Source organism: Protomyctophum parallelum (genome assembly GCF_964188405.1).
Source record: "Protomyctophum parallelum genome assembly, chromosome: 3".
In the NCBI taxonomy this organism is placed as follows: domain Eukaryota; kingdom Metazoa; phylum Chordata; class Actinopteri; order Myctophiformes; family Myctophidae; genus Protomyctophum; species Protomyctophum parallelum.
The window spans coordinates 14,214,988-14,228,401 of record NC_139698.1 but is presented as its reverse complement, the minus strand read 5'-3'; the positions used below and the strand labels follow the sequence as shown (position 1 = coordinate 14,228,401).

The 13,414-nt window shown below is 44.6% G+C and overlaps 1 protein-coding gene across 5 annotated transcripts in view; it reads right to left on the bottom strand.

The window, feature by feature from the left end:
• Positions 1-13,414, bottom strand: part of cdk14 (cyclin dependent kinase 14) — a 276,173-nt gene that overhangs the window by 168,371 nt on the left and 94,388 nt on the right. For 3 of the 5 annotated variants that reach the window (XM_083761515.1, XM_083761516.1, XM_083761519.1), the window contains 3 exons: positions 13,159-13,227; positions 7,389-7,483; positions 5,851-5,930 (listed from right to left, as the gene is read on the bottom strand). In XM_083761515.1, coding sequence (XP_083617641.1) covers positions 5,851-5,930; positions 7,389-7,483; positions 13,159-13,227 — 244 coding nt within the window. The remainder of the gene's footprint in view (positions 1-5,850; positions 5,931-7,388; positions 7,484-13,158; positions 13,228-13,414) is intronic. The other 2 variants (XM_083761517.1, XM_083761518.1) reach the window with 1 other exon arrangement.

The following is a 13,414-nucleotide window of genomic DNA, read 5'->3' as shown; positions in this document are numbered from 1 at the left end:
CCTGTCAGCCTACTGTCTGTCCCTTCAAAAATCAATAAAAGGCGTAAGCCGCAAAAAAATATCTTAAAAAAAAAAAAAAAAAGTGGGAGTGATTGGTGCCGGCAATGAGGAGATAAGTGTTTGTTTCTGACATTCAGACATTCGGTTAATTATAGTATGATATATACAGTATAGTGTTGCATTCATTATTAAGATGAGTTCTTAGATGTGTACACTCTGTGGTGGTTCTCATTATTAAGATGAGTTCTTAGATGTGTACACTCTGTGGTGGTTCTCAAACTTTGTTTTTCATTCCAAGGACTCCCAAATTGATATGCATTTGGCCGCAGACCCCTCCATCTCAAAACATATTTTGTGCCAGGGAACCTCCCCCAGAATTTGAGTTAAAAATGTTTGCTTTAAACAATACATACAAGATTTGCACTCATTTTCTCGATTTGTCAAAAATAGCAGATCTATGAGCTTGTATATCTGCTATTGTTGAATAGCCAAAGTATATAAATTATGGCTAAAGAGGATCAAATTATGTGGACCCAACTTTGAGAACCAATGCTCTAGAGTTGCAGAAGAGATGCTGCAGAGAGAGAGAGAGAGAGAGAGAGAGAGAGAGAGAGAGAGAGAGAGAGAGAGAGAGAGAGAGAGGGTTCCAGAAAGAGAGACACAAACAGATAAACAGAAAAGCAAAGGGTGGGGTGCATAGGGTTTGCCATGCCTTCGGTCACATCAGTGTTTTGTACTCGGATATAGAGAGATATGTACAGTAGGCCTACTTGAGTAAATGTACTTAGTTACTTTACACCACTCCAATTGGTATAGCATCAAAGGAGGCAAGAAGGGGTACAGAGAGACAGAGAGTGACGTGCTAAGGGGGTGAGTCGGAGTCTGAAGAGGTGAGTCTTCAAATTACAGAGGGAAATTGGATCTGCAGTTGCAATGGGGAGTCCGTTCCACAGATTGTGAGAGCCAGGCAGGGAAAAGAGTGTAGGAGCTTTGTCCAGGGTGTTTTAGAGAAGGAAGAGTGTAGGAGCTTTCTCCAGGGTGTTTTAGAGAAGAGTGTAGGAGCTTTGTCCAGGGTGTTTTAGAGAAGAGTGTAGGAGCTTTGTCCAGGGTGTTTTAGAGAAGAGTGTAGGAGCTTTGTCCAGGGTGTTTTAGAGAAGAGTGTAGGAGCTTTGTCCAGGGTGTTTTAGAGAAGGAAGAGTGTAGGAGCTTTGTCCAGGGTGTTTTAGAGAAGGAAGAGTGTAGGAGCTTTGTCCAGGGTGTTTTAGAGAAGGAAGAGTGTAGGAGCTTTGTCCAGGGTGTTTTAGAGAAGAGTGTAGGAGCTTTGTCCAGGGTGTTTTAGAGAAGAGTGTAGGAGCTTTGTCCAGGGTGTTTTAGAGAAGAGTGTAGGAGCTTTGTCCAGGGTGTTTTAGAGAAGAGTGTAGGAGCTTTGTCCAGGGTGTTTTAGAGAAGAGTGTAGGAGCTTTGTCCAGGGTGTTTTAGAGAAGGCTCGCACAGTACAGTACATATGCAGCATTCCTGTATTAGCTGATCTGAGAGAGCCAGAGGGGGTTTGTATTGTAAGGGGTTAGATATTGAAGCTATGGGGGTTTGCCATGCCTTTGGTTGGCCTTGTAGGCCAATGTCAATGTTTTGTACTCGGATATAGAGAGAGGTGTACCGGGAGCGACAGACAGAAATAGATACAGAGAGAGAGAAAGAGAGAGAGAGAGAGAGAGAGAGAGATAGAGAGATAAATGGTATAACAGATAGACATTAGGACAAGAAAGGAACAGAGGGAAACAAAAGCATGGAGGGAGAGAGAATGTGGAAACGCAGCACATTATCGGGATGAGAAACAAAAGGCATGAAGCGCTGTAATCTACGATATCATTAGCAGCATCATTACAATGCAACGCGGGATCGCTATATTGTCGGCGTGGCATCAAACAGCAAGACATGCTGGATGCGCTGGTGCGTGCGTGCGTGCGTGCGTGCGTGCGTGCGTGCGTGCGTGCGTGTGTGTGTGTGTGTGTGAGTGAGAGAGAGAGAAAGAGTGGGGGGGATTTGGGAACAGATTAATGCGAGTAGGCAAACCGAGGAGGTTGGATTTGCTGCTATAAATTCTCACACTAATTTGTCAGCTACTCTGTGATTAAATGGAAGCAGTATGTGTGCAGATTAGAGGAGAGGAGAGGAGAGGAGAGGAGAGGAGAGGAGAGGAGAGGAGAGGAGAGGAGAGGAGAGGAGAGGAGAGGAGAGGAGAGGAGAGGAGAGGAGAGGAGAGGAGAGGAGAGGAGAGAGAGAGGAGGAGGGAGAGGTTGCCTGGGGCACAGCAGATCACCCTACCTCTTCACATGGCAAGTGAGCTATTCGGGGGGGGGGGGGGGGGGGGGGGGCTGCAATTAGCGGTAATAGTTGGTGTTGCACAGTGTCAATGGTTCTTCCACAGAAGCATGCATCTCGTCGCTGTCTGGCAGAAACCTCGTATCCTAACCTTTTGTGTTTTTCCATAAGTTAACACCCTACTTGATGATACAAAAGTAGAAGATCCACAAGCTCAAAACGCAAAGAAACCCGTTTTGAGCTAGTAGATCTGCTACTTTTCTATAGTTAATTTTGAAACCTGAAACGTATAATGAGGCTTCCATCCGACAGACAAGATAATCTCTGATGGACAAGTTGTATTCATTCAGAACGAAATACTGTCTGACAGCAAAACGTATGAGGTTTCCACCCGACAGAGACGATGTACATTACATGATTTGATTTGTTTTTTTAAGCTAAGAGATGATCTGACTGCCAGGAGCACGTTGGCTTAGTTATTTTAAAATTGTGGTTAATTTCAGAGAAAGGCCTCCTCTCTGCATGGCGCACACAGCCGTGGCACAACACAAACAGCTGAGGAGGAAACAACAATGAATTGACACAGGGGGACCTATTTAATTTGGAAGTGGAATGCGTGGTCGGCATCGTAAGCCTTTTTTCTTATCACAGAGGGCCTAAATGGGATTTCCAGACCGGTGCCAATGTGATTCAATTACCACACAACCCAAGTTCTCTCCAAGGACAACAGACAGACCTCCGACAGGCCATAAATGTGCCGGGAGCCGCCGGCGAGTGATGGAGGAGGCCTGATGAATAAACCAACCTGCTGCAGCAACACCTGAAGGACTTCAAAGAACAATGACCTCAGCAAAAACAAAGACCTCAGCAGATCAAAAGCAACGCTGGAATGAGTGAACGAACACACACACAAAAAGAAGAAAGAAATGTCACCAATTTAAAGATCCGTGTGCCATCCTCTCGTCTGACAGGGACAGAGTGGCTGGTATAGTAGTATAGTAATAGCATGCACGCACACATGTCACGCACGCACGCACACATGTCACGCACACACTCTCTATGACCTCCTGCAGTATCTATCATGTGAATGCCATCCACCTAGCGTGGCTTGGAGCTTCCTGCACCAATAATTACTGTCTGAATTAGTTCAATTTCAAAGTGCCCTTCTGATCCGCTCACCGGGAAGGGAGGAGGGGGGGGGGGGGGTGTCGGGGGGTAGAATAGTGGTGTGTGTGTGTGTGTGTGTGTGGGGGGGGGGGTGTTTTCTGGGTGGCTCTCAGGCCATCACACACATCAAACAAGAGGCTGGTTTTCTCATTTGAATTACAAAAGGTTTGAGTCGTGCCCGGAGAGGCGAGTGAGTGCCAGTGGTGGAAGAAAGATGTACTCTGAGGCCGGCTACACTGGCTACACTGCGGACGGAATTGGCGCGGTATTGCTAACGGAGCGGAGTCCACGGGAGTCCGCACTGGTTACACAGAGCGCACGTTGTGGGAACTCCCCGCGGGACGGACGAATTGTCGTGTAACCACCTAGCTGCTTCTGTTCCCCTACGCCCATGGTTACAGTTAATGTTCCGTCACTAGTGTAGCCCGGGCCGTAAGATGTACTTTTTATGTCTAGGAACGCAGAGATCTTGGGTAATGAAGGCAAAGACATCACTGATACCCGAAACTAAAAACTGCGACTTTAAAGGTATATTCAGTGATTTCACTAATTCAAATATCACTTATTTTTTTGTTTTGTTGTGATAATCCTCCCTACTATAGAGTGTGCTGATCATATAATGAGTTCTCCCTGTCCCCAGTTAACCCCTGGGGGTAAAAAAAAAACCTAGGTTCCGTTTTTTGGCTAGGTGGCCAGCCGTCATCCAATCAGGATAGAGAGGGGCCTCCCACAAATCATGATCAAGCGGGGGCGGGCCTTGGTGTGTGTCGCGTGTCCCCTCCCCCCCCCCCCCCCCTCCCCCACTGTAGAGCGTGCATGTGCACATCTTGTTACCGGGGCAGCCCGGGGCGTTTTCCAAATCACTGAATGCTCTTATAAGCAAAAGTAACACTACTCTGTTGCAAGTAAGAAAAATCTAATAAAAAGGTCCTGTATTATACTTCATAAAAAGTACAAAAGTTATGGGATCCATTTCCCAAAATCTTTCACGCTATGAGCTTGTATATCTGCTATTTTTTTTTTTTTTTTTTTTTAATTATAAAATATGGTTAAAGTGGTTAAAAATGATAATGATCGGGGTGCTATTTTAGCAAATTTTGCTGTATGCAGGACTTACCCATGTTATGAAGTATAAAAAAAATGGACATAATCAAGTAAAGTCAAAATGGTACTTAAAAGTACAGCACGTAAAGACGTGCGAGTGCACACGCACGCACGCACGCACGCACGCAGCGCACTCTCTGGCTGAGTTACACCCAGGGAGGTGTGGGCACTGCAGTAAAGCCCGCTCCTCATCACATCCTCACGGCCGGGCTCCAGTTTAGCCCAGAAACAGACCAAAGACTCATCATTCAAGATCATTCAAAGATTATGCCAGGAGGAGAGACCGACCAACCAACCCAAGGTCCTGAGTGAACAGGCACCCCCTGCCCAGCATGGAGATGCCATGCATAGGAATAAGATGGCCGGGGTGTGGGGTGGAATGTCGATTAGACCATCAAAGCTTCATACTCTACGTGTACCCTCTTTGCAGAGCAATAACGCACCGCAGTGGCACCCCAATCTCACTTTCTTTTTTTCCTTTTGTGCATCTATAGCTACATAGTCTTGCATATAGAGATCTCTGCCCACTGATCTGGGTTCATCTAAAATTCATTGGATGTTCTTGAACGGCGGAGAAACACAGCGGTACTGTATAACAAACCTAACGTCCCACTGCTTTGAAAAAAGTAATAATGTCACAATTTCAAGGACAAGTGCATTGGTTCTGCGATGCTGTTATCTCTTGGAATTGTTTCCATCCAGTTGTATAGGCTCAGGGGTAGAGTGGCCAGATGGGTACCACTGCGAGGTCCCTTGCATGGTTTCCTCCGCCCATTGGTGTATGAATGTGTGAATGCTCTATTTAAAACGCTTTGGATATAATCACTATATGAATGTGCCATTTACCATTTAGGCCATTCATTGAATTTAGATAGCATCAACTCTATTGCTTGTAGTATTGTTATTGCTGTCATCACAGTTTTACTATTGATGCTGCCATTGTTGAGCTTGTATATCTCTCTCTCTGTCTCTCTCATTATTTATCTCTGTGTCCCTCCTCTCTGTCTCTCTCAATAATTACCCCCTCCCTCCCTGTCAAGGCAGATAGCCGCCCACCCTACAGTCTGTGTCTGCCTGACGTTTCTTCCCGTCAAATGGGAGGCGTTGTTGTTTGTTGCCACCGTCGCAAAACAAAACCCAGCTTGCTCAGGGTGGCACAATGTTGGGTCTGCGCTCTACATGTAAATTTGTCTTGAGACAACCCATTGTGTAGACTTGTGTCCTTGTGTGGCATCGCAACGATACAGCGAGCCTTACCTTCTCGTATCGCCGTGAAGGGAGTCCCTTCTTCCTCCTGCAGGCGGATAACCTTCAGCGCTACCAGCTTGCCATTCACCCTAACAACACAAGACAAAACAAAATGTTATTGTCTGCATGCAGGGTTTCATGACATGAAAAACAGAGCCAATAAGACCCGGCGGAGCAGCAATCATTATGTCGATGGAATGCAATTCAGGGGCAGCGGAGTGAGACTCCGGTACAAGCCCATCGAGGGTTTTTACAAGCCTCACCCATCAGACTCATCGTAGTGCCGAGAAAACGCAAACATAACTCCATTATTAGGAAATATGGTGTCGGCCCTAGCTTGATCTATTTAGCATTTTCTAGATTTTAATTAGCAAAATATGTGACAAAGTGGTTGTCGTGTACAAAATACAAATTGTTGAATGTACGATGTCTTGCGAATCGTTAAACAATTCCATTCCCTGGTAATCTAATGAAAGGGATTGTATTTCATGCTTGGGCTGTGTGGCTCCCTTATTGCAGTGGTATGAATGAGAAATGTAATTGAAATTAGGGTGTGCAGTGGAACTGTTATTACATTAACTACAGTATATCGTCTGTCGGGTGGAACCGTTATTACATTAACTACAGTATATCGTCTATGTCGGGTAGAAACCTCACATGTCCAAAACTGTTATTTTTCACGGTTCAAATTCAAAAGTAGCAAAAGTAGCAGATCTACAAGCTCAAAGCGCTGCGCGACTTTTGATGATTCAGTGTGATGCTGTAGCATGATCAATTAGGGCGTTAATTTCTCACGATGATATCATTGAGTCATGGCTGTGTGTCGCATCAACTATGCAAGCGTAAACAACGCTTTGACACTGATTTAATGGCAACCATGTCGGCATTGATTTCCGCACCTGCACATAGCTGCACACACACACATACACACACATTTGTATTACAATACTGAGAGCATCATCATTTAGGTAGACCTACTTTGCGAACGTCATTTTTAACCATAATGTAGAAAAAATGCTGACAAGTTTTGAGCTTGTAGATTGGATATTTTAGGTGCGTTACACCGACACACAACCAGCTCAGTGACAGGGGAGGACGGGGGTTTGATCCCCGGCCAGGTCATACCAAAGAGAAAATGGGACCCAGTGCCTCCCTGCTTGGCACTCAGCATTAAGGGTTGGATTGGGGGTAAGTCCCTGCGACCAGGGGGTGTACTTGTACATCAAGCCTCACGCTACAGAAACAGGAGATATAGGCTCCTGCCCTATGGGCCACATGGCTGGGCAAGGCTTACTTTACATCGGCACGCAAACTAAATATAAATCAGGCAAAACTCCAACTCTAAGCCCTAAACATAACAAGAACAGGATACTAGGTGAAATGTTGCTGCCTGTGGAATCTACTGTACGTGCGGTTGGAACTTTTTTTTAACAAATTCCCCAAGCTGAAATACCGGTTTGCACTGTACAATAACACACATGTGCATGCGTTATGCGTCAGACACACACACACACACACACACACACACACACACACACGTTACTCACTTGCTTTTGCCTTTGTAAACAGTGGCGTAGGAGCCTTCTCCCAGTTTCTCCAGCTTTTCGTAGGAATCAGCCTTTCCAAACTTGGGGCTTGTGGGCTGATGGGAATGAGAAACAAACAGAACGTTAAAATCCTTATATATTCTGGGGGCGAACATTCATAGTAAATAGAGACCTAATAAAAGCTCAGAACACCGTGCAGGGCCCGTTGTCAGCTTGTAGAACTGCTATTAAGAACCATGGGGGACCAGGGCTCTCAAACATGATGATAAGGTTCTCCAAATGTATACAGTATATATAGATGCCCATTTGTAAAAATAAATAAATCACGGAAATCATGGAAATATCACGTTTAAATAGTTCTTCATTGTGCTGAGACCCCCTCAAGGATCCTCATGGTAAGAACCCTTGGTTTAATTTGTTGTTACAAAGAAAGAACACCATTTATGACGCCATAAAAATGGAACTCTCCATTAGAAGGCATTGAAGTTGGAAATCGCACTGTTTCGAGCTTGAAGATCTGCTACTTTTGGTACTTTTGTGTGACGCTGTGTAGGATGGTCAAGTATTTATGAAACACAAAAAGTTAAGAGAACTCGCATCAATAAAGCTTTCTCTTACCTAAATCTTATCTCAAGTTGTATAATCACAATAACCCACAGCTACACTGCCGTGGTCACTCGATCCTAGTGTAGTTTTACACTTTGGCCCTTTCTCACCCAGCAGTCAGCCCAGCTCCTGACATGAGTCATACTGTATCACAACCTGACTACTGTATCTCTCTCCTTACTGGCCTCCCGGTATGTGCACTTAAGCCCTTCCAAATGATCCAAAATCCTGCAGCACGCAACCAGCCAAAAAGCTCACATGTATCCCCCATTCTCCGCTCCCTACATTGGCTCTCAGTTATTTCCCACACAGAGTACAAAACACTCATCTTGGCCTGCAAAACAACCCCCCAATATCTTCAATGCCTGATCCAACCCTACAACTCCCGCTCACTCAGATCAGCCAACACAGGGAAGCTGTCAGAATCTTCCCTAAAACATCCGGAACAATTCTCCACACATCCCACACTATTTTCTCTTCTGGCTACCAAACTGTGGAACCAACTCCACTTTGCAGTTAGAAATCGTCCGCCGTAATCTGAAGACTCACTTGATGACCTTGCAGGCGTATGCAAAGGTTCAAATGTAATTTCGATTGCATGTTTGACAGGTTAATTTGTTGACCTGCCATCTTATATTGTCTAGTTTCAATGTACAGATTATTTACCGTTTGATATTATGCTTTATAGACTGGTGATATGTTCTTGGTTTACCTATGATCCTAGATTATTATTTCTATGCATTTGATGTGTTACAGTACCTCTTACTGTGCAAGTCGCTCTGAATAAAGAGCATCTGATAAATACCTAAATTGTGTGGTACACTGAAGGTGAACCTAATTGCTTATTTCAGATAACTACTGGGGGGGGGGGGTAGGGGTGCAGTTAGCTGGGGAAAGCCGAAGAGGTGGGTTTTGAAGGATTGGAGGGTGGGGTCTTCTTTGATAGTATTCAATGGGGAGTGCATTCCACAGGGAGGTGGCAGAAACAGAGAAGGCCCCATCGCCCCCGGAACAGTACTTGGTCTTGGGGACATTCAGGAGGTTGGCGTTACCAGGCCAGAGGGAGTGTACTGTATACAGTATGTAAACGATCCATAAAAAGAGCAACAGTGGGGCGCCCGCTGGCCTAGTGGTCCAGGCACTTGCCACATATAGACTTTGGCCTGACAGCGTGTGTTCGAGTCCCGTTCATGACGACCTTTGCTGCGTGTCTCTCCCCTTCTATCTTAACTCAATAAAAACAGAAAAGCCTAAAACAAAACTTATGAAAAACAGTAATAAGACAAGACAACATAAAGACAACTTAAAAAGGGAAAAGTATCAGTGAGGATCAAGCAGCAATAACTCTTACACGTATGAAGTGTCACGAAACAACTTGATGTGATTTGGTGGCTACAACATTAAATTGACTCGACTTGACTAGCATGTAATCCTTGAGCGCTAACGGAACAATGTGTTCATGTGTTCGCTGTTCACAGAGAAAAGAGGGATTTAATGAGTGTTTCGTGAGCCATAGAGCTCTCGGAAAGAAAGAGGCCCTGGCCTAGCGCGGAGCCGGCCAGTGTCACGTTTCTCACGGCTCATAAGGTTCTGACAGGAGGGACAAAGGTATGATGGATCGCACGTGACAACGCATGGTAAGAGGAGAGCCACAGAAAGCAACTTCTACTGTATCTTGTTGCGTAACGTTTCACGCCCTGGAAAACATGCTACTGTACACCTTACTAATCGATGACTGAATGTCAACGGCTAAACACGGCTGCAAGAGCACGATATACTGCACAATAAATACTGGACAACAAAGATTGGAGACTAAGCGCTAGAGATTTGTTGACAAACTGTGCCTCCATGTTACAGCCTACAGGTATATGAACTCTTTACGCTAGGTGGCAGCAGAGTGTAGGTAAGCCCTGCCAGGGGGATTCTTCTCTTTTTTGTTCATGTTAATTTCCGGTTTCCCAGCCTGGAGACCACCGTTGTTAGAAACGTTAACATGTCGGGAGCGGTGCGGTACAAAATCACAAATGACATCCGAACCTTGGATGGATGCCGATCACCAAGGACATTGCTCGTATTTTTAGAGTTACCGGTATAAGGCTTTGAAAATCGTGGGCCGTGTGCAAAGATCCTGGTGCTGGGGGTGACGGAGGCGTTGCCTAGCTATATTAGGTTTTATAACCTCAAATACACCCACACAACCTGAACTTTGATCATTCAGTGGATTTTCTGTTCTGAAGCCTTTTGAGCTGCAATGAAAACAGGCCTCAACAGTGACATCTGCTGGCAAATTGTTATGTCATAAATGGGATTTGTGGATCACGGGGTACGGATATATACGGAGATGGCAAATAGTTAAAGCGGTTAAAGTGATATATTTGGCCTAACACAAAAGTTATTCAGTTAAAAAGTTCAAGCTCTATATTCTGATAGAGACTATTGCAGTGTGTTCATTCCTTAGTTAAAAAATCAGGATTCTGATAGAAAAATCATATAATTTTTTTTGGATAAAATATATAACCCGATCCATTTAGTAAAGAGCTGGTGAGACGGAGAGAAGCCCTTTTACTGAACAAAGACTATAGCAATGATTACTATTAGAATATAGAGCTATGGTACATCTATCATTGTGGATACACAGTCTATTGAATATAGAGCTATGGTACATCTGTCATTGTGGATACACAGTCTATTAGAATATAGAGCTATGGTACATCTATCATTGTGGATACACAGTCTATTGAATATAGAGCTATGGTACATCTATCATTGTGGATACACAGTCTATTGAATATAGAGCTATGGTACATCTATCATTGTGGATACACAGTCTATTGAATATAGAGCTATGGTACATCTATCATTGTGGATACACAGTCTATTGCACAGCGCTAAAAAATATATATCATTTTTTGAGTTTCTAGAAGTCTTCTCGGTTTAAGGAGTGTTTTGTCTAACGATTCTTTCCTGTAATAATATATACAGAACAGTAAATTGTCTTGGGTCTGTCAAAGCTTAGGGGAGGCGGTGGCAGATTCCAGACAATCCCCTGGGAATTATTTAGCTCAGCTGTCAACGCTGTCTGCTGCTGGTTGGTTGTGCATGAGCGCGTGCACATAATGAGGAGGACGAGACACACACACACACACACACTGTACACGCACTGGGGAACACACATCTGCACGCGGCGGTGTAAAAACATTGCGCGCGCGACCGCGCGTGCAATGTTTTTACATCGGCGCGCACACACACACACACACACACATACACAAACGCCTAAATCAATGAGAACAGACTGGCCTTGGCTACGATCTCCATGCTAATCTAAGGCACGTTTCTCTGCCCGGTTTGCGTGCCACATGTTCTTGCCATCCTCCCTCTATGGCGATATCACTCCATCATCTGCAGCGCTAATAAGCCCAGCGTTTGTGAGGGTCTTTCTCCTCTTCTCTCTAAACAAACGTTTAGGGAGTAGCGCACAGGAAGCCAGGCTCAGCTGGCCCCAGGCTGCGGCTCACACATCACTGCTGAAGCCAGGCTCAGCTGGCCCCAGGCTGCGGCTCACACATCACTGCTGAAGCCAGGCTCAGCTGGCCCCAGGCTGCGGCTCACACATCACTGCTGAAGCAGAGCTTACAGGGCCGTTACGGGGCCCCGCCGGCTCCTATTGCCACTCAGGTAGCCCAATATATTCACTCTCAACCAGCCCCAAACTGCCAATTAAACAGGGATTGAATGGCCTTGTGCCGTTCACAAGGATCATTAAATCTTACATGGACGCTGTCGGGGCAAAAAAAACCCTCCTATCTCCATATTCAAACGTGTTGTGTATTTTGGTAAATGAATGCCCTAATACTTGATCATACTCTAAAACGCCACACAAAAGGCATACAAAGTAGCAGATTGATAAGCTCAAAAGGCGATGCAAAGCTACTTTTGCTATTTTTGAATTTCTGAAAAGTAACAGTGTTGGACATATGAGGTTTCCACCCGACAGAGATGATATGTAAACAACAACAACAACAACAAAAGCAACGACCACTATGCAGAATTATTATTACAACAAAAACAAAAAAATATTGATTAAAATATTTTTTCCAAAGCTAAATTTATTTTTAAAAATATGTTAAAAAGAAGAGGTTTAATTTAACCATGAATATAAATAAATAAAAACAACACTGTAGTCGAGGAATATTCAGCCAGTTTGCCAACTGGAAGCACCTTATCATGAGCACCGTGATTACCATTCACTCACTTTGAAATCACAGACCATCCAGACCACATGAGGCACTGTCGTACTGTCTTCATGACACCAAGGCAACACTTTCCGAAGCAAGTATTTAAGTATTTTCCCTCCTAACAGTAGGACCTCTCTGAGAGTCTCCTCTTGCTGAAATTAGCCTCGCCACCCCCCCCCCCCCCCCCCCCCCCCCACCCCTAGTGTGAGCAGAGATTGGAGGGGCTACGATGCATTGCATCGGCCCGCCTCGCGGGCTTTAAGAGCCTGCTGCACACAGTGCACTTCTTCTCATGCATTTTTCATTCCCATGAATCAGCAATCAAGTGGATTGTAGAATGCTGCACATGGCCTTTTTTTACCGCCACCCCCTGCATCTCCCTGTGTGCTGTGGGGGATTGTCTGTTTAAAAATAAACTGCAGGGATCGGCTGGTAGTACAGGCCAGGAGACAGGGCGTTTCTGTCGCACAGACACCCGACCCATCTATGTATGGGGGTACTGTTGCTGGTAAGGTGCACTACTCCCTATCTGTGTCTATGTTTGAAAGCAACTGTGCTCACTTGTATAGTCTCTGACGGGTTACCTGAATTATCATGTCTACTTTTGTTTTGTTTCACAAGTTAACGTATTCAGTTTGATTCTGTTAAATATTGCAGGAAACGCCTGAAGAAGGTCGACAGTATGTGACCAAAACGTTGCTTCAATAAGTGTGTTACTAAACGTGCAAGTACAGCAAGTGCAGGTCATTTTGTTTGATTCTCTACGTTGATCCCTGCCTACGCACCGAGCCGACCAGGTGTGCATGAGACATCGTTTCCAGTGTAGTGAAGATGAAAGCAGTCACAAATAAACATACTCAAGTAAAGAACAGATCCTCGGGAAAAAGTACTTAAGTAAAGGAGCAAAGTAGTTTTACTTAAGTACTTACCAGTGGTAAATTACCACCTCTGGAGGTCAGTTCCCAAACTGAGCTGCCATTGCTGCCAAGCATTTTGACCTAAGATTTAGGTACAGGAAATAAGATTTAGACACAGGAAATAAGATTTAGACACAGGATATTGTAGTTAAATCACTGATCTGGAACCAATATATTACTTGTTAACTCATTTAGACCTGACATCGAAATAAATAAATAAATCTTCTGAAAGTACAGTATATATATTCAAAGATTTGTGCCGCATTTT